Here is a 20,246-nt window from a genome sequence, read left to right as displayed (position 1 = left end):
AGAGCCTGTCGTGTCCCTGAGTGGCCACCAGAGGTCACCCAGAGGATGAACTTTGTTATCGCTTCATCAGTTTTAGAGAGAAATGTTAAGAATAACTCTCAATAATCAGCTATTCAATTGCATCTTTCTCTTAGTCCCTGACCTTTACTGGTCCATCAGCCTCTGTGGTTCTGGATGTGATTGGAGAGATGAGAGTCGATACTGACTGATGAACAGTTGAGGGACAGTGATGTCATCGTGGTTCTCTGGACGTTTGAGAGGGTTCCTGTCATCTGCATCAGGAATGTTTCTATACTGCCTCAGCAACAGGAACCTCAGCTGTCACACATACCAGCAAATGTAAGCACAGAGCTGGAGCTTTTAACATTATATTACCCTGTCACAAATTCGTCACATCTGCTGTAACTCTATTACATCTATATATTTTGTGTCTGTATTTTGGTCACTGTAACATAAAGTTACTCTCACAATCTTTATATTAAACATTTGTTTCTCTAGTCTAGACTGATACATCATCCATTGTGAAGTTGAATATAAAGCAAGTATTTATCATTCTGTGTGCTGTTGTTTGACCCATAGATTGCTGGAGTTTAGCCATCAGTTTGACAACATGACCTCACAGCAGCAGCATTTGGTCCTGAAGGAACTAATCCTCCCTTTCCTGTCCAAGCCACAGTCAGGTACTGACTAACTACACTATCTCAATAACAGTAACAGTTTGGTTCTCATTTCCAAATCTATTTTACATTCAATTAGAATGGAATCCTTTTTATTAGAAAATCTATTGACTTTCCAAACATCTTTCTTTTTGAAAGCCTTAATGTTTCATTCTAATCTGTCCCCTCCAGACCAAGGCTGTGTGTCCAACAGCAGTGTTTACTGGTTGCAGAACAACTTTGGGCCATTCTCAGTCCTTGTCTGTCAAAGAGATCCTGAATCACAACCCGAGCTTCTCCCCTGTAAGACTTTAGAGCTGCTACTTTACAAAACATTGATTAATTATTAGAGCTATAAGAGATAATTACCTTGTTACTATAAAATAAAATCCAGTTGTGGTGATAATGCTTTCCTTTGTGTTATTTCTGTCCAGCTGGAGGCTGTAAAGCTCCTGTCTCCAAAGCAGAGTGCAGAACTTGTGGTGTTGCCTCTTCTAGCTGAGAAAGACGTTGTCATCAACACAGTGTTTGACTCCCTGACTGCATCTCCAACTGAGTTGGCTGAGTTTGTGTCCCACCTTGTTATGTTCTCTGTAAAGGTAAACACTATAAAGTAATAATAATAGAAACAGTAACTATGCACATTTGGTTTAAAATGACAACATCTTTTTGTCATTTCTCAGGGAAACATTTCCTGCTCGTCATTCCAAATAATGTGAGTTCATATTTATCTATGTCCTGGATTTTGAAGACGTGGTTAATATTTCATTAAAGTGATATTAACTTCAACTTGTTGGGTTTCAGTTTCACCAGACTGGACCAGGCCATGCCTACTGTTCCTTCAGGTGTAGCATCATTGATCTCATACAACAAGCTGGCTTTACTTCAGCAAGTTCCACCAGGTGAGATTTTCTATCTACATAATTTAAAGTGATGTTTCACTTTGCTGTTGTTCATATTTATATGTAATTAGCAGTGGATGTTTTCTAATCGTGTTTGTTATTAACAAAAACTATGTGCACTTGTATTCTCCTAGGCTGCATCACATACAGTGGAGCCGTAAGTACCTGGAATTGTATTCAGAGATTAAAGTCTAACCAGAATAATGCAAATTCACAACCACTTCACTCTTTTTCTTTCCCAAGTGCAACATTACTCAAGCAAATGGTAAGTGTATTGTGTTCTTCATTTTTTTTCTCAATCATCTTTTTTTATTTTTTTTATAAATTATCATTATTTCATTTTCTCTCATGTTTTCACAGAAACCGACATTTGTGTTGGAGTTAACAGGTGAGTTTCCTGAATCAAAGAAACCATTATCATAATCTCACCTTTCCTTTTTTCCCTTTTCTTTATAAAGTATTATTTTGTTGCAATGTCAGAAATGTTTGATCTTCTTTTCCATTCCTCTACCCTAGCACTGCACTGCAGCTCCTCCTCAACAGTGGTCAAATGAATGGACGTTTTTGCGACTATGGCATTGAAGAATACGCTTGTGCTTCAGCAAGCCACTAAAGTCTCTCAGATTTAACTCAACAGCACCTTTTCTAATCTTGACTTCTTTAAACGTTTCCTGAATTTTGTCCTGTTCTGCTCTGTCCATTATCTCCACCCAGGTGTCCATGTTGACAGCACAGGATCTGGCATCAGTGATGAAGTGTAACCAGTCCCCCAGCTCCACTGGTTCCAGACCAGTCTGGAAGCTGTTCCTCTCTAAGACCTCTGGGGTGTTGGATGCAGCTCTGGATCTTCTTACCAACACGGTACAAAAAGTAGCTCTAACCAGACACTGAAAACAACTTTTATGGTGAAGACAGAATGAATAATCTCTAAAACGAATTAAAAGTAACACATCTGAATTATGAAATTATTTAAATTTAAAGCTCATGCTTTTAATAATCTTAAAAAGATTTGCTACTGAAAAAAATGCTAATAAAAACATTCACTGTCAGGCAAACAGTCTATCAAGATTTGAAAGAATATCTCTATTATAGAGCCAGAATCTTTATCTACTATTCCATACACTAAATATCCTCACGTAATATTAATACAAATTTAATAATATTAAATATTGACCCATGTAATCCTTCCCCTATAGTCCATGACCATGACTGGTCCATCAGCGTCTGTGGTTCTGGATGTGATTGGAGAGATGAGAGTGGCAATTCTGACTGATAAACAGTTGAGGGACAGTGATGTCATCAGGACGTGGTTCTCTGGACGTTTGAGAGGGTTCCTGTCATCTGCATGGTTTCTACGCTGCCTTAGCAGCAGGAATCTCAGCTGTAACTCATACCAGCAAGTGTAAGTATTGACTTGCATGTACTTTAGCCCCACTAGCAGCAGGGCTCTAAGGATGGCTACTGTATGTTGGTTGTTTGGTCTATACCTCCATCTGTCACTTTGGTCCCAAAGAAGATGTCTTGAAAACTACTGGCTGGATTTCCATAGACTTTTCTGTGCACCTTCATTCTTCCTGGGGGATGATTTTGATTTTGATGACTCCGTTGCCTTTTCTCTAGCTTCACCAATAAGCTAAGAAATAAGTATTTCTCATTCTGTGTTTGATTCACCAGTTTGAAGGAGTTTAGCCATCAGTTTGACAACATGACCTCACAGCAGCAGCATTTGGGCCTGAAGGAACTAATCCTCCCTTTCCTCTCCCGACCACAGCCAGGTACTGACTAACTGCAATATCTCAATAACAGTTTGGCTCTCATTTTCAAATGTATTTGCTAAATAAATATATTCCCATTCTATTCTCAATTAGAATGGGATATCTTCACTGGAAAATGTTTTGACTGGTATTTGCAGACATTTTTCTGTTTGAATGCTTTAATACTTTGTTCTGATCTGTCCCCTCCAGACCGAGGCTGTGTGTCCAACAGCAGTGCTTACTGGCTGCAGAACAACTTTGGGCCATTCTCAGCCCTTGTGTCTGTCAGAGAATTCCTGAATCTCAACCCAGGCTTCTCCCCTGTAAGACTACATCGCTGCCACATAAAAAAAACTCTAAAGAATGATTAGACCAAATAGTTACCTTATTATTATCAAATAAAATCCAGTGGTGGTGATAATCTTTTCTTGACTGTCTTTCTGTCCAGCTGGAGGCTGTAAGGCTCCTGTCTCCAAAGCAGAGTGCAGAACTTGTGGTGTTGCCTCTTCCTGCTGAGAAAGACGTTGTCATCAACGCAGTGTTTGACTCCCTGACTGCATCTCCAACTGGATTGGCTGAGTTTGTGTCCCACCTTGTTATGTTCTCTGGAACGGTAAAACACATAAAGTAAAGATAATAGAAAATGTAACCATGCACATTAAGGTTTGAAATGACAACATATCTTTGCCACTTTTCAGGGAAACATTTCCTGCTCATCGTACCAAATAATGTAAGTAGATCCATCAATATATAGTATTATGTTTTTTGAAGACAGGTAGATGTGATTTCATTCGTTATTATTGGCTGATGTTAACCCCTGACTTGTTGGGTCTCAGTTTCACCAGACTGGACCAGGCCATGCCTACTCTTCCTCAGAGTGTAGCATCATCCTTCGCATATGTAGCAGGATGGGCGTTAGTTCCCACTCTGCTCACGGCCTATCCTCCGCCCACTCATCAGTGGGCTGATTGGCAACAGTATTAAAGCAACGCACCTCCAAACACAGTTAGCTGTCTGTCTGTCTCCACCTGGTCACACTATTCATGCCAGGCTGGCCTGTTGGGCCCGCCTGTGTGTCTGCATCGCGCATCAGCGCAGGTATGTCTCTCCGTCTTGCTGTTTATGCTATTGTCTTATACTGCGTAGTGTATGGTCTTGAACTTGACCATGACCATTTGTGTTCTTTGTAGCCCTGTTGTGTCTACCCCTCCCGTTGGCGTTTGCGCCGAGCGTGTGTTGCTTCACACTGCACAACGGGTACGTTGGTGGTCCTTCCTCTCCACAGTATAACAAGTAATATATATATATATATATATATATAATTTTATGTCAGGCGGACACTATAATAATCATGGCCTTTATTATTACTATAGTTATTCCTACCGGTGTCCGCCGCTGCAAGCGGGCCATTGTGGCTTCCGCCTTTGCTGCACCGCGGTACGTGACTGTTTGTCTCTCTCTGCTCCTGTCTTAATGAATATTAGTATTAATCTGTAAACGGTAGAATGACACAGCCGTTTGTCCTTTCAGGCACCGTGATACTCCACTGCTGCTTTGCGGGTTTTGAATACCTGCACGCATTAAGAACTCTCGCACACTGACGCTCCACGCTGAGGTTCCCCTCCAGCCGAGCCAATGCCCTTATATGGGTTAACTCACTCCTTGCTGACGCATTGGCCCACACTTCCAGGCTCACAACCAGTCTCCCTGTTTATTTCTGTTGTTGTGGCTTATTTCTTATTTGGTTATTTTTGCTTATTTAGTATTGCTTATTTTGGGTTTACTTGGTTTTGTTTATTTCCTGTAGGCCTACAGACGGCACTCTATTATAATATACATTTATATATATATACTCTATAATAGATATATATGATACCAATTAATTAAATGTATTTTCCTGACACTGCCTAAAGCTTGATTTCCTGTCTTGCAGGCCTGTGGCTGGGGACCCCTTGGTGCGAGGGAGCAGGTGACGGCTGCCCAGTTGGGTTGTGGTAATTCCCCTCCCCCTTGTTGCTGTGCTTTTAGTGTGAAGTCATTTTAGTTAGGTGTTGCTGTGCCATATTGGGGTGCCCCTCCTCTGGGTCAGCCGGCCTGCTCTCCTCCCCCTAAAACCCCCAGCACTGGCCCTATATAGGTTTTATTATGAAGTTCATTATCCTATTGTTTTAGCTAATGAATGTCAAGCTCTTTTATTATTGAGGTTTTAATACAATAAAGCTTTTTGTACCTTTGTATAAACACTGTTTCTGCCTTTTATAATTCATTGTACAAACGAACTTGTGTGAGGAGCAATATATGTTCAGGCGGTTGGTTTATATTATACATATTTTCTGGTTTATATTATACATATTTCCTGGGGTGCAACTCCCCAGGTGGCGTAGTTGGCTATATAGATATATTAATTCATACCGCCCTGCTACAAATTGGCGTAGTCGGCAGGACGTACAGATTAAAGGCAGAGACGTGTTTAGTTTTATTTTTGTATTTTTCACTGTGTTGTATTTTTCTGTAGGAACTGTATGTGGGGAGTGGTTGCGTTGCAGTGCATTTCTTTTGTTGTTAACTTGTGTTTCTTTTGGGTTTAAGGCAAAGCAGCAGTGGGTATCAGTGGACGTGAAAGGACCCATTGGTCGCCTAGACGGGCTCCCTGGTCTCCACTTCAGGACCTGGGTTGTGTTCTCAATTTGGTTGTAAGTGTGGAAGTTATCTGTCCCCGCTATGGAGGCTGAGCTGCAGGAGCTCAAAGAGCTAGTGGCTCAGCTAAGGGCAGATAATTGTTCATTAAGACAGGAGCAGAGAGATACACAGCCAGGTACTAGTATAGTTCCCTCTGACGTGTCAGTCCCACCTCCTCCTGCACCGCCGTTGGGTGGGGCCAGGGTTATTTCACCAGAAAGATTGGTCTTTGTGCCGCGAGATAGAAAGTGCCCTAATTTCAGTGGCAAGTCTGATGTAAGTATAAATGAATGGGTGGAGGAGGCACAGGCTTGCATGCGCACTCGCTATCTCTCAGCCATAGACCAAGCTTTCTTCCTATTTGATCATCTAGAGGGACCGGCACGAGAGGAGATAAAATATCGCCCTGCTGCGGAGAGGGAGGATCCCAATAACATCATTGGCATTCTAAAAGACCTGTATGGGTGTTCACAGTCCTACGTAGTTTTACAGGAGGCATTTTATAGCAGGAAACAGCAGGATGGAGAGACCTTGCAAGAATTCTCTCTCGCTCTGATGAGCTTGATGGAGAAAGTCAAACAGCGGGCTCCGGCCAGCATGTTTAATGCAGAGGTTGTGTTGCGGGATCAATTCACAGAGCACGTCATGGACCGAGCCCTTCGACGGGAGCTGAAGCAGCTGGTACGCTGTCGTCCCACCATGACTCTGCTGGAAATTAGGGAGGAAGCTGTTCATTGGGAACGGGCAGGCAGGCCCGTTTGTACAAAGCGTGGCAACGATTCCGTTCCATCGACGTATGGTACTCAGCAGGTGATTCACGGCAGGGCACACCCGGCGAGTGGTGACTCGCCGCAAGGTTCAGAGTTAGGTGCGATAACGGAGATGCTAAGATGTCAACAGGATCAATTGAACCAGCTAAGGCAGGTCATGGCTCTCTTACCAAGAACTCATCACCCCCCCCGTGCTGGCCCGGTAATATGCTGGAGGTGTCAGCAACCCGGCCATTTAGCCAGGAAGTGTAGGGGTCGACGGGTTCCCCTCTACCCTGTACAGATACCAGAGCCAGCAGCTCTGGCTACTCAGGCCACCATTACAGCATTTCCAGGTCATAGCTTGTCTGACTTGCAGAACTTACAGACTGCGGATGCGGCCATCCAAGAGGTCCTCAGGTACCGGAGGCAGGGGACACGTCCAAATCCTATTGAGCGCCAACAACTGTCGAAGCCAGCGTTAACACTGCTTGGTCAATGGGACCGTTTAGTGGAGAGGGAAGGCGTGCTCTACCGTAAGGTTTTCCGTCCGGATGGAGCGGAGGAGTCATTTCAGTTGGTCTTGCCTAATGTCCTGAGGGATAAGGTCTTGACGCAGTTACATCAGGAACATGGGCATCAGGCAGATGAGCGCACCACCGAGTTAGTGCGTCAGCGGTGCTATTGGCCCGGTATGTCAGCTGATGTGGCCCGCTGGTGCCTGGAATGCGAGCGGTGTCAGGTGGCAAAGGACACCCACCCGCCTGCAAGAAGTTACATGGGTCCCTTACTTGCTTCCCAGCCCAACGAGATTGTGGCTGTGGACTTCACAGTGTTAGAACATTCTCGGACAGGGTTTGAGAATGTTTTAGTTATAACTGATGTGTTTAGTAAATACACTTTGGCCATCCCCATTAGGGATCAACGGGCATCCACCGTGGCCCAGGTCCTTGTAAAAGAATGGTTCTATAAATTGGGAGTCCCTGGGCGCATCCATTCTAGTTGGGGCCGAAATTTTGACGCGTCCCTATTCCAACAGCTGTGTAGCCTTTATGGAATTGAAAGATCATCCACTGCTCCGTACCACCCTGCTGGTAACGGTCAGGGCGAGCGTTTCAATCAAACTCTACATAATCTCTTGCGCACTCTGCCCTCTTTCCGTAAGAGGGACTGGGTCGATTATCTTCCCCAGATGCTATTCTGCTATAACACCACCCCCCATCAGGCCACAGGTGAGACCCCTTATTACTTAGTGTTCGGGCAAGAACCGCGGCTACCTGTGGACTTCCTGTTGGGGAGGGTCCCGGAACCGGTAGCGGGTAGTGTAAATGCCTGGGTCATCGAACATCAGACCCGGCTTCAGATAGCTTTTGAGGGGGCCCGGGACCGTTTGAAGGTGGCGGCAGACTGCCGAGAAGCACATCATGGCCGCAGGGTAGTCAGAGCTCCCAAGCCCGGTGGCGCTATGTACACCAAGGCACCGGTGAGCGAACCAAGCAGAGTGAAGCATGTTCATCGCACCAAACAACGGGTTAGGCGAGAGTCTCCGGTCGGGACTTCCCCAAATGACCAACGGGTCGAGAGGTCACCACCCTTGGTGGACGAAGACCAGAACGAGGGTGACTGGTTTGTTCTTCCTTCAAAAATGCCCCAGTCCCATCTGGCTTTGCCTGCAGATCCACTCCTAGCGGGGTCTCCCCTGCGTCCTTCTGGCCAACCAGACTACGCCTTGGTTGGGCCTGTGACCCCGGATGAACACCCTACTGCACTAGTAGTCTTACCTTCAGAATCCTCCGTTTCTCGGTTGGATGAACCGCCCGGCAACCGAGACAGTGATCCACAGATGAGTCCAGAGTGTGGGGAATCTTACGATGATGATTCGGTCCCCATTGTGCTGGTGGCTCTCCAACCATCTGCGGTGGTGCCGGTGGACTCGTACACCCCTGGTCAAAGGGACCGTCCCTTGATCATACCTTCCATCTTAGTCGAGTCCAGCATGGTACTGCCACTCTCTACATCACTGGTCTCTCAACCTGATGACACACCCGGTAGTAGTGAAGTTGTCCAACGGAGAACCTCGAGGTCTACAGCTGGCCACCATTCCAACCCTTACCATCTCCCTCAGGCAGTAGAAAGGGGGTTTCATGATTCCCCTAGTTTGGCATTGAATGCGGTCTCGGCCTTGTATAGACCCTGGAATCAAGTTTCGGATGCAACTTGTGTGAGTCATCGTCGGGCCGACGATGCAATTGGTGGGGATGGATTGTAGCAGGATGGGCGTTAGTTCCCACTCTGCTCACGGCCTATCCTCCGCCCACTCATCAGTGGGCTGATTGGCAACAGTATTAAAGCAACGCACCTCCAAACACAGTTAGCTGTCTGTCTGTCTCCACCTGGTCACACTATTCATGCCAGGCTGGCCTGTTGGGCCCGCCTGTGTGTCTGCATCGCGCATCAGCGCAGGTATGTCTCTCCGTCTTGCTGTTTATGCTATTGTCTTATACTGCGTAGTGTATGGTCTTGAACTTGACCATGACCATTTGTGTTCTTTGTAGCCCTGTTGTGTCTACCCCTCCCGTTGGCGTTTGCGCCGAGCGTGTGTTGCTTCACACTGCACAACGGGTACGTTGGTGGTCCTTCCTCTCCACAGTATAACAAGTAATATATATATATATATATATATATATATAATTTTATGTCAGGCGGACACTATAATAATCATGGCCTTTATTATTACTATAGTTATTCCTACCGGTGTCCGCCGCTGCAAGCGGGCCATTGTGGCTTCCGCCTTTGCTGCACCGCGGTACGTGACTGTTTGTCTCTCTCTGCTCCTGTCTTAATGAATATTAGTATTAATCTGTAAACGGTAGAATGACACAGCCGTTTGTCCTTTCAGGCACCGTGATACTCCACTGCTGCTTTGCGGGTTTTGAATACCTGCACGCATTAAGAACTCTCGCACACTGACGCTCCACGCTGAGGTTCCCCTCCAGCCGAGCCAATGCCCTTATATGGGTTAACTCACTCCTTGCTGACGCATTGGCCCACACTTCCAGGCTCACAACCAGTCTCCCTGTTTATTTCTGTTGTTGTGGCTTATTTCTTATTTGGTTATTTTTGCTTATTTAGTATTGCTTATTTTGGGTTTACTTGGTTTTGTTTATTTCCTGTAGGCCTACAGACGGCACTCTATTATAATATACATTTATATATATATACTCTATAATAGATATATATGATACCAATTAATTAAATGTATTTTCCTGACACTGCCTAAAGCTTGATTTCCTGTCTTGCAGGCCTGTGGCTGGGGACCCCTTGGTGCGAGGGAGCAGGTGACGGCTGCCCAGTTGGGTTGTGGTAATTCCCCTCCCCCTTGTTGCTGTGCTTTTAGTGTGAAGTCATTTTAGTTAGGTGTTGCTGTGCCATATTGGGGTGCCCCTCCTCTGGGTCAGCCGGCCTGCTCTCCTCCCCCTAAAACCCCCAGCACTGGCCCTATATAGGTTTTATTATGAAGTTCATTATCCTATTGTTTTAGCTAATGAATGTCAAGCTCTTTTATTATTGAGGTTTTAATACAATAAAGCTTTTTGTACCTTTGTATAAACACTGTTTCTGCCTTTTATAATTCATTGTACAAACGAACTTGTGTGAGGAGCAATATATGTTCAGGCGGTTGGTTTATATTATACATATTTTCTGGTTTATATTATACATATTTCCTGGGGTGCAACTCCCCAGGTGGCGTAGTTGGCTATATAGATATATTAATTCATACCGCCCTGCTACACATACATGAAGCTAACTTTAGCTCATCACGTTCCACCAGGTGAGATCTTCTATCTACATGACGTAAACATTGCCGTTACATTTACATTTTATTTGTATTGGTTATTTTGCTTTTCCATGGTGTTTTAGAAATGAACAAAATCCTAATATCTGCACTTTTCTTTTCTTAGGCTGCATCATATACAGTGGAGAGGTATTTGCCTTCATTTGTTTTAAATGTTAAGTAGAGTATTAGTTAAATGTCATCAAATTCACAACTATTTATTTCCCTTCTCCCCCAAGTGCAACTTTATTCCAGCAAGTGGTAAGTGTTGTATACCAGCCCCCAACTATGTCTGCCCTGGCAGTTCTGGCAGGTCAGTCTCCGTTTACAATTTCTACTCAAATGTCCCACTTTCGAACATCCAAAGCAGTAGTCCTTTTTCCCTGAGAAACTGAACTTTGTCTTCATGTGCCTGTGCATTCATTTTCTGACATTCAGGTAAGGGATGCTTGCCGGTACAGAAAATACATGCGAAATCATATGCACCAAAAGGCATGTTGCTTTTGACAGGTGACTTTTCGGCTTTGCTGTCAGACACTGTTGCCACCGTAGTAGCAAAACTACTCCCCTTGCTCTTAAATCTGCCTGAGGTTGATTCAGCTGCAGTCCTTGGTTTTGAAACCTTCACATTGGCAAGAGGATCATGAATGTCGCCGAAAAGTGGGTCCTGGAGTATTCTCGCTTGCTTTTCCATAAATAGTACCAAGTGGCTCAATCTTGCTCTCCTTTGCGTTTGCTCTAAAATATCACAAGCTGTCGTTCTCCATTTTTCCTTCAATTTATAAGGCAGTTTGGACACAATGAGTTTCAGGTTAGAAGTCAGATCCAGGTCCTCTATATCCTCCAAATCTCTCATTACGTTACAACAGCCTCTCAGGAAGAGTGCATAAGCATGCAGTGCATCTCCATCCTCTGCCTTAATACTTTTCCAATTTAAAGCTTTTTCCATATAGGCACTTGAGATTTTTATGTTATCTCCTAAATGCTTTTTTAACAGTGTTTTAGCGTGAATGTAGCCTGTGTTGGCATTCATATGAAGACAGCTCCTAACCAATTCTCTGCAGGGTCCAGAGGTGTACTGTTCCAAGTAATATAGCCTATCTTGGTGGCTTCTAGTCTTTTCCTCAATACCATGCTCAAATGCCCTCATCAATGCCTGGTAATCTAAAGGGTTGCCATCGTAAACTGGGATTTCCTTAGAGGGAAGTGAGGTCAATTTTAGATGGACAACCAGTAAATCAGCAATCTCATTTTGCCTCTGTATTACAGTCAAGAATTTGTCGTCATTGTCTGACACTGTAATTCCAGTTCCTGTCCCAATTGCTTGCTGTTGGGTATGAGTTGCTGTGATTTCTGGTGGCCTTAGGCCTGGGTTTGATGGTCCTTGTAATTTTATTTTTTGTCTGGCTCCAAGTGAATTAATTGGAAATGAGTCCATATTGATGCTTGGGGTTTTAGTATTTTCCAGATACTCATTCATGGCATCATCCTGTGATTTTGGCTGTAACATTTGTGGCTGTGATTTAAGCAGTGATGGTGCTGGTGGTTGTGAAATGGAGTCAAGATCCGCCAGGATTTTTAATCTAGCATCGGATTCAGCCAGGCATATGTCCAGTTCCATTTGTTCCAGTCTGGCTGGCTTGCATTTTAGCCTGCTCCATTTCCAGAGCCTGCTTTGCCTTTAAAGTCGATGCCCTTATAAGGAGCACAGCCTTCTCAGCCTCAGCCTTGAGTCGGGCTGCGGTAACTGATGAAGTAGTTGATTTCGCTTTTGAGTGTTTTGAAATATTGGAGATACTGTCCTGGGGCTGCACAGTCAACTGGTTTTGTTCATTTTTCCATATTTCCGCTTCCTTTAGGAATTCAATAAACACGACGCTTTTGGCTCATACCATTGCGTTCTATCCTATCCTTGTCCTTTATTGCGCACGCACGCACGCACACACGCACACACGCACACTTCAGAGATGGATAAATTCAGTATTTTCTTTATGACCTGTAGGTGGTGCATCCCTTTCCTATGTGAGAAGTGCCGCTGGCTCCAATGTCAACATGGACCTGGATACCTTTGTCAATCTGGACCCGAGTGTGTACAGGTTAGTGGCGTGTGCGTGCGTCCTTGTGGTTGTGAAAGGCAAGTGGTTAATGTATGTTTTTATAATATAATAATTTATATCTACAATAACTATAAGTAAAGTTTTCAAATAATTTTAGTGGAGTAACAGTACAATATTTGCCTCTGAGATGTAAGTAAAAGTATAGACAATTGGAAATACTCCAGTAAAGTAAAAGTACCTTCTAATTGTACTTAAGTACAGTACTTTAGTAAATGTACTTAGTTACTTTACACCACTGGATATTTCATACCAGTGTATTGAAGGACATTTCTTTCTCTTCCACAGGGAAGTCATGTGGCTCTGCTGGGGAAATCTCCAACGGTCAGTTTGTGTACACTGGATCAAAGTTTGGAGACTCTGCTACAGGTGTCTGTGATGAAGGGTAAGAACATTATAAATATATATAAGAACTAGGGTTGGGACTCGATTAAAAACATTTATCAAATTAATTAGAGGCTTTGTAATGAATTAATCACAATTAATCACATTTTAATCGCATATCAATATTTTACTTGAGAACAGGGAAAGGCAATTTTTTCATACGTCTTTTAAGTACATGTAAAATAATAAAAGCTTAAAAATACTAAAAAGAAGGAAAAACGTTGCGACGCTGAGGAGCGTGTACAGAAGCAGCCTTCCCCCTCCATTGGCGCTCCCATATAACAATGAATTCAATACCCATATAACAATGAATTCAATACCCATATAACAATGAATTCAATACCTTTTTATAGAATGTCATATCAGAAGACCGAGCCTCGCAGTGTAAAGAATAGTTCTACCCTTCCAGTCTTGAAGTCTGTCTTGAAGGGATCCGATCGCCGTGGCCGATAGAGCAAGCTCTGAAGCTCAGATAAATGCCTCCTCTGACTGAAAGGAGCCTTGCCTTTAGGGAAGTGTGTCAATAGGATTTATCTGTTGATACGTCCTAACATTAATCGAGTGTTGATTCCAACTCGTTGGAATCTATAAGCGAATAATATAATAAAGCCCCTCCCTACCGGCGTCTATAAGGTTTATGAGTGCATTTATTTAATGTTGCATATGTTGCACTCTGACTGTACTCTTGCCTTGAAGACGGCCGTGTCTGCAGGGATATGGCTCTTGTCTGGAAGGGTATAACTATACTCTATTCTCTATGCTGCAAGGGTCTGTCTTCTGATGTGAAAATTCTATAAAAAGCGCAAATGTGAAGCTAGACTTCTGGTCATTAAATTTGTGCAATTATAATGCTCGGAGGAGGTTGGCCCCCAGACGTGCGGCACACAAGCCTACCGAACTACTGGTGCCCACGAACCAGCCCCCAACTATGGGTTAAATAGTACCACTGCCTAGTCTCGGAGGAGGTTGGCCCCCAGACGTGCGGCACGCAAGCCTACCGAACTACTGGTGCCCACGAACCAGCCCCCAACTATGGGTTAAATAGTACCACTGCCTCGTCTCGGAGGAGGTTGGCCCCCAGACGTGCGGCACGCAAGCCTACCGAACTACTGGTGCCCACGAACCAGCCCCCAACTATGGGTTAAATAGTACCACTGCCTCGTCTCGGAGGAGGTTGGCCCCCAGACGTGCGGCACGCAAGCTTACCGAACTACTGGTGCCCACGAACCAGCCCCCAACTATGGGTTAAATAGTACCACTGCCTCGTCTCGGAGGAGGTTGGCCCCCAGACGTGCGGCACGCAAGCCTACCGAACTACTGGTGCCCATGAACCAGCCCCCAACTATGGGTTAAATAGTACCACTGCCTAGTCTCGGAGGAGGTTGGCCCCCAGACGTGCGGCACGCAAGCCTACCGAACTACTGGTGCCCACGAACCAGCCCCCAACTATGGGTTAAATAGTACCACTGCCTCGTCTCGGAGGAGGTTGGCCCCCAGACGTGCGGCACGCAAGCCTACCGAACTACTGGTGCCCACGAACCAGCCCCCAACTATGGGTTAAATAGTACCACTGCCTAGTCTCGGAGGAGGTTGGCCCCCAGACGTGCGGCACGCAAGCTTACCGAACTACTGGTGCCCACGAACCAGCCCCCAACTATGGGTTAAATAGTACCACTGCCTCGTCTCGGAGGAGGTTGGCCCCCAGACGTGCGGCACGCAAGCCTACCGAACTACTGGTGCCCACGAACCAGCCCCCAACTATGGGTTAAATAGTACCACTGCCTCGTCTCGGAGGAGGTTGGCCCCCAGACGTGCGGCACGCAAGCTTACCGAACTACTGGTGCCCACGAACCAGCCCCCAACTATGGGTTAAATAGTACCACTGCCTAGTCTCGGAGGATGTTGGCCCCCAGACGTGCGGCACGCAAGCCTACCGAACTACTGGTGCCCCAGCTCCACTGGTTCCAGACCAGTCTGGAAGCTGTTCCTCTCCAAGGCCTCTGGGGTGTTGGATGCAGCTCTGGATCTTCTTGCCAACACGGTACAAAAACTAGATCTAACCAGACACTGAAATAAACTGAAACTAAACTGCTAAGTGTAATGGCAAAGATAGAATGACCAATCACTGAAACTAATTAAAATGAACAATGATGACTGAGTTAGTACATCTCAGACCTACACATAATTACAGTCTATGTTTATAATTAGTAATTATAAAATGCACCAATGCAAAATAAAAATAAAAAATCAATTATTTCTGGCCAGAAGCTGTTATTTGTCCACATAAAGTCCACCCAGGTTTGGAATGAAAGTTCTCTATTGTAGAGCGAAAAGCCGTGTCCACTATTCTTTACACCAAATGAGCTCACATGTAATGCACATTTAAATGAAATATTGATCCATGTAATCCTTCCCCTAGTCCATGACGATGACTGGTCCCTCGGCGTCTGCGGTTCTGGATGTGATTGGAGAGCTGAGAGTGTCGATTCTGACGGATGAACAGTTGAGGGACAGTGATGTCATTGGGAAGTGGTTCTCTGGACGTTTGAGAGGGTTCCTGTCGTCGGCATCAGGAGAGGTTCTATACTGCCTCAGCAGCAGGAACCTCAGCTGTAACACATACCAGCAAGTGTAAGTATTGAGCTGGAGACTTCTTCCATCTGTATACCCTTTGACTGAATTTTCCCACCTATGGGGCTATCATCTTTATGTGGATGTATTTCACATTTCATCTCCCATAATGGGGTGTTTGGGTGAAAAGCATAGCTAAGTCACAATGTTTTGAATTTCTTTTCTTTTTTCTCGTGAGTAAAAAGTCATATAATAGTGAAGTTGAATTGAGTCCAAAGTAATGGGTAGTGTGGAAGAGAGCTGAAGAAGCGATAGGTAGGGTGGAACTGATGGAGTCAGGGGTGATTTGTGAGAGAAGGGTTCCAGCTAGAGTGAGAGGGAAGATGTGTACGGCTTGGAAATGGTGGCACTGATGAAAAGACAGGAGGCGGAACTAGAGGTGGCAAAATTGAGGATGCCAATGATTACATTGGAGGATTAGCCCAGGTTAGAAGGTTTTGGGATAATGCAAGAGAGGCGAGGTTTGGATGTTTGTTTGGATATATACGGAGGAGGGATGAGAGGTATATTGGGAGAAGGATGCTGAAGATGGAGCTGCCAGGCAAGAGGAGAAGAGGTAGACCAAAGATGAAGTTTATGAATGCGGAGGGAGACGACATGCAGGTGGCTAGAGTGACCAAGGAAGATGCCGCAAACAGAAGCAGATGGAAACGGATGATGTGGCGCACCCTGATGGGAATTGGCCGAAAAACGAAGAAGTGAAAACAAGTATTTTTCATTGTATTTTGATTTGATCCACTGATTGCAGGAGTTTAGCCATCAGTTCGACAACATGACCTCACATCAGCAGCAAGTGGTCCTGACGGAACTAATAATCCCTTTCCTGTCCCGACCACAGTCAGGTACTGACTAACTGCAATCTATCTATCTATTTTTACAAAATATTAAAATGTTATATATTTTTTACAGGAAAATATATTGACTGTATTTCCAGACACCTTTCAATGCCTTAATGTTTCATTCTGATCTGTCCCCTTCAGACCGAGGCCGTGTGTCCAACAGCAGTGTTTACTGGTTGGAGAACAACTTTGGTGCATTCTCAGGTCTTGTGTCTGTCAGTGAATTCCTGAATCTAAACCCAGGCTTCTCCCCTGTAAGACTTTAAAGTTGTTACATTACATAACAATGATGAATTATTAACTCCAAGAGATAATTACTTTTTAAATATAAAATAAAGTCCAGTGGTGGTGATCAAGTTTTTCTTGACTTTCTTTCCATCTAGCTGGAGGCTGTAAGGCTCCTGTCTCCAAAGCAGAGTGCAGAACTTGTGGTGTTGCCTCTTCTTCCTGAGAAAGACGTTGTCATCCACGCAGTGTTTGACTATCTGACCGAATCTCCAAAGGAGAGAGGATTGGCTGAGTTTGTGTCCCACCTTGTTATGTTCTCTGGAAAGGTAAAAACTGTGAAGTAATGATGGTAATATAAACTGTAACTATGCACATTTGGTTTGAAATCACAAACTCTTTTTGTCATTTTTCAGGGTGAAATTTCCTGCTTGTCGTGCAAAATAATGTAAGTTATCTATCAGTATATTTAGTTTTTTGAAGACCAAGTAGAAATAATTCAAATCATTATTTTTGGCCTATGTTAACCCCAACTTGTTGGGTCTCAGTTTCACCAGACTGGACCTGGCCATGTTTACTCTTCCACCGAGTGTAGCATCATCCATCACATACAACAAGCTGACTTTGCTTCATCAAATTCCACCAGGTGAGATCTTCGACTGAGTTAAAAGTGATGTATCACTATGCTGTTATGTTCACATGTTATTGGCAGTGGTTATGTTTTTCCCATTGCATTTCTAAAATCAACAAAACTTTTTCTGTCTATACTTAGGCTGCATCATCTACAGTGGAGAGGTAGGTACCTGAAATGATATTCACATTTTAAAGTCTAATTGACTAAATGTCACCAAATTAAAAACATTTCACTCTTTCTTTCTTTCCCAAGTGCAATGTTACTTCAGCAAATGGTAAGTGTATAGTAGTTTTGATTCATTGTTATGAATTTTATTGTGATTTATTTTCATAATGAATTAATTAATTAATGTTTTCACAGAAACAGACATTTGTGTTGGAATTAACAGGTGAGTGTTCTGAGGCAATGCCTACAATATCTCAAATATATTTAATGAACAAACTTTTCGTTTTGCAACTCAAATGTTTTCCTTTTCGGCTACCAAAGCACTGCACTACAGCTCCTCCTCAACAACGGACAGATGAATGGACGTTTTTGTGACTTTGGCATTGAAGAATACACGTGTGCTTCAGTAAGCCACTTAAGTCTCTCACATTGAACGCAACAGTTATTATTTTTCAATTTTGACTTCATTAAAGGTTTCCTGTTTTTTCTGTTCTGCTTTGTCCATTATCTCCACCCAGGTGTCCATGTTGACAGCACAGGATCTGGCAGCAGTGATGAAGTGTAACCAGCCCCCCAGCTCCACTGGTTCCAGACCAGTCTGGAAGCTGTTCCTCTCTAAGACCTCTGGGGTCGCAGCTCTGGATCTTCTTGCCAACACGGTACAAAAAGTAGCTCTAACCAGACACTGAAAACAACTTTTATGGTGAAGACAGAATGAACAATCTCTAAAAACTAATTAAAAGTAACACATCTGAATTCTGAAATTATTTAAATTTAAAGCTCATGTTTTTAATAATCTTAAAAAGATTTGCTAATGAAAAAAAATGCTAATAAAAATTCCCTATTCACTGTCAGGCAAACAGTCTATCAAGATTTGAAAGAATATCTCTATTATAGAGCCAGAATCTTTATCTACTATTCCATACACTAAATATCATCACGTAATATTAATGCAAATGTAATAATATTAAATATTGATCCATGTAATCCTTCCCCTAGTCCATGACCATGACTGGTCCATCAGCGTCTGTGGTTCTGGATGTGATTGGAGAGATGAGAGTGGCAATTCTGACTGCTGGATTTCCATAGACATTTCTGTGCACCTTCATTCTTCCTGGGGGATGATTTTGATTTTGATGACTCCGTTGCCTTTTCTCTAGCTTCACCAATAAGCTAAGAATTAAGTATTTCTCATTCTGTGTTTGATTCACCAGTTTGAAGGAGTTTAGCCATCAGTTTGACAACATGACCTCACAGCAGCAGCATTTGGGCCTGAAGGAACTAATCCTCCCTTTCCTCTCCCGACCACAGCCAGGTACTGACTAACTGCAATATCTCAATAACAGTTTGGCTCTCATTTTCAAATGTATTTGCTGAATAAATATATTCCCATTCTATTCTCAATTAGAATGGGATATCTTTACTGGAAAATGTTTTGACTGGTATTTGCAGCCATTGTTCTGTTTGAATGCCTTAATACTTTGTTCTGATCTGTCCCATACAACAGCAGTGCTTACTGGCTGCAGAACAACTTTCTGCATGTGAACTGGAAACACATACCTTCAAATGTGTTTCCAATTAACATTGCTGCTGAGCCATTCAAACAAAGCTACAGGAAAATGAACTGGAAATGGGCCACTGTCTGAAGCCTAGAAGCAGTGTAAAAAAGATGTCTACAATTAGTCTAAATTTGACGTAGAAAAGACGTCCACAAAGACCTAATTTGGACTAGAATAAGCCCTTATATAGAGGTCCTGTGGACGTCCAAATTGGACGTTCAGATTTTGACGTAGAAAAGACGTGCACAATGACCTAATTGGGACTAGAATAAGCCCTTATAGAGGTCCTGTGGACGTCAAAATTGGACGTTCAGATTTTGACGTAGAAAAGACGTCCACAATGACCTAATTGGGACTAGAATAAGCCCTTATATAGAGGTCCTGTGGACGTCAAAATTGGACGTTCAGATTTTGACGTAGAAAAGACATCCACAATGACCTAATTGGGACTAGAATAAGCCCTTATATAGAGGTCCTGTGGACGTCAACATTTTTTCGTTTCGGTAGTGTCACTACCGAAACGGAAAAAAAAAATCTAAGTCCAGAGCTCGATGAATGTTAGGGACCAAAAAAAAAGTCACTACCAATCAACTTTAAATTGCCTGAAACGTACTCCTAACAGATTTTTGGGGGAACATTTTTTTTTTCGTTTCGGTAGTGTCACTACCGAAACGGAAAAAAAATTACTAAGTCCAGAGCTTGATGAATGTTAGGGACCAAAAAAAAAGTCACTACCAATCAACTTTAAATTGCCTGAAACGTACTCCTAACAGGTTTTTGGGGGAACAATTTTTGTCATTTTTCGTCACCAGCATTTTTCGTTATTTTTCGTCACCAGCATTTTTTCGTCACCAGCATTTTTCGTCATCTTTCGTCACCAGCATTTTTTCGTCACCAGCATTTTTTGTCATTTTTCGTCACCAGCATTTTTCGTTATTTTTCGTCACCAGCATTTTTTCGTCACCAGCATTTTTTCGTCACCAGCATTTTTCGTCATTTTTCGTCACCAGCATTTTTCGTCACCAGCATTTTTTCGTCACCAGCATTTTTTGTCATTTTTCGTCACCAGCATTTTTCGTTATTTTTCGTCACCAGCATTTTTTCGTCACCAGCATTTTTT

The 20,246-nt window shown here is 43.5% G+C and overlaps 1 protein-coding gene and 1 pseudogene across 2 annotated transcripts in view; both read left to right on the top strand.

The window, feature by feature from the left end:
• LOC311054837 (zinc finger RNA-binding protein-like) overlaps positions 1 to 19,360 on the top strand; it is a 36,606-nt pseudogene extending 17,246 nt beyond the window's left edge. The window contains exons 12-21 of the transcript in view: positions 849 to 959; positions 1,091 to 1,255; positions 1,340 to 1,371; positions 1,461 to 1,558; positions 1,693 to 1,715; positions 1,802 to 1,823; positions 1,919 to 1,946; positions 17,889 to 17,973; positions 18,086 to 18,196; positions 19,349 to 19,360. The product of the transcript in view is annotated as a zinc finger RNA-binding protein-like (transcript). The remainder of the gene's footprint in view (positions 1 to 848; positions 960 to 1,090; positions 1,256 to 1,339; positions 1,372 to 1,460; positions 1,559 to 1,692; positions 1,716 to 1,801; positions 1,824 to 1,918; positions 1,947 to 17,888; positions 17,974 to 18,085; positions 18,197 to 19,348) is intronic.
• Positions 16,452 to 17,220, top strand: LOC311055749 (uncharacterized protein; the record flags this gene model as incomplete). Its single annotated transcript, XM_084072017.1, has 4 exons — positions 16,452 to 16,546; positions 16,685 to 16,797; positions 16,927 to 17,097; positions 17,185 to 17,220. The coding sequence occupies exons 1-4, from the start codon at positions 16,477 to 16,479 to the stop codon at positions 17,218 to 17,220; spliced, it is 390 nt and encodes a 129-aa protein (XP_083928143.1). The 5' UTR covers positions 16,452 to 16,476.
• Positions 19,361 to 20,246: the final 886 nt, after the last annotated feature.

Source organism: Gymnoscopelus microlampas (genome assembly GCF_963454915.1).
Source record: "Gymnoscopelus microlampas genome assembly, chromosome: 11".
Classification (NCBI taxonomy): domain Eukaryota; kingdom Metazoa; phylum Chordata; class Actinopteri; order Myctophiformes; family Myctophidae; genus Gymnoscopelus; species Gymnoscopelus microlampas.
Note: the sequence above shows the minus strand (reverse complement) of the source record. Positions and strands in the feature narration are given on the sequence as shown.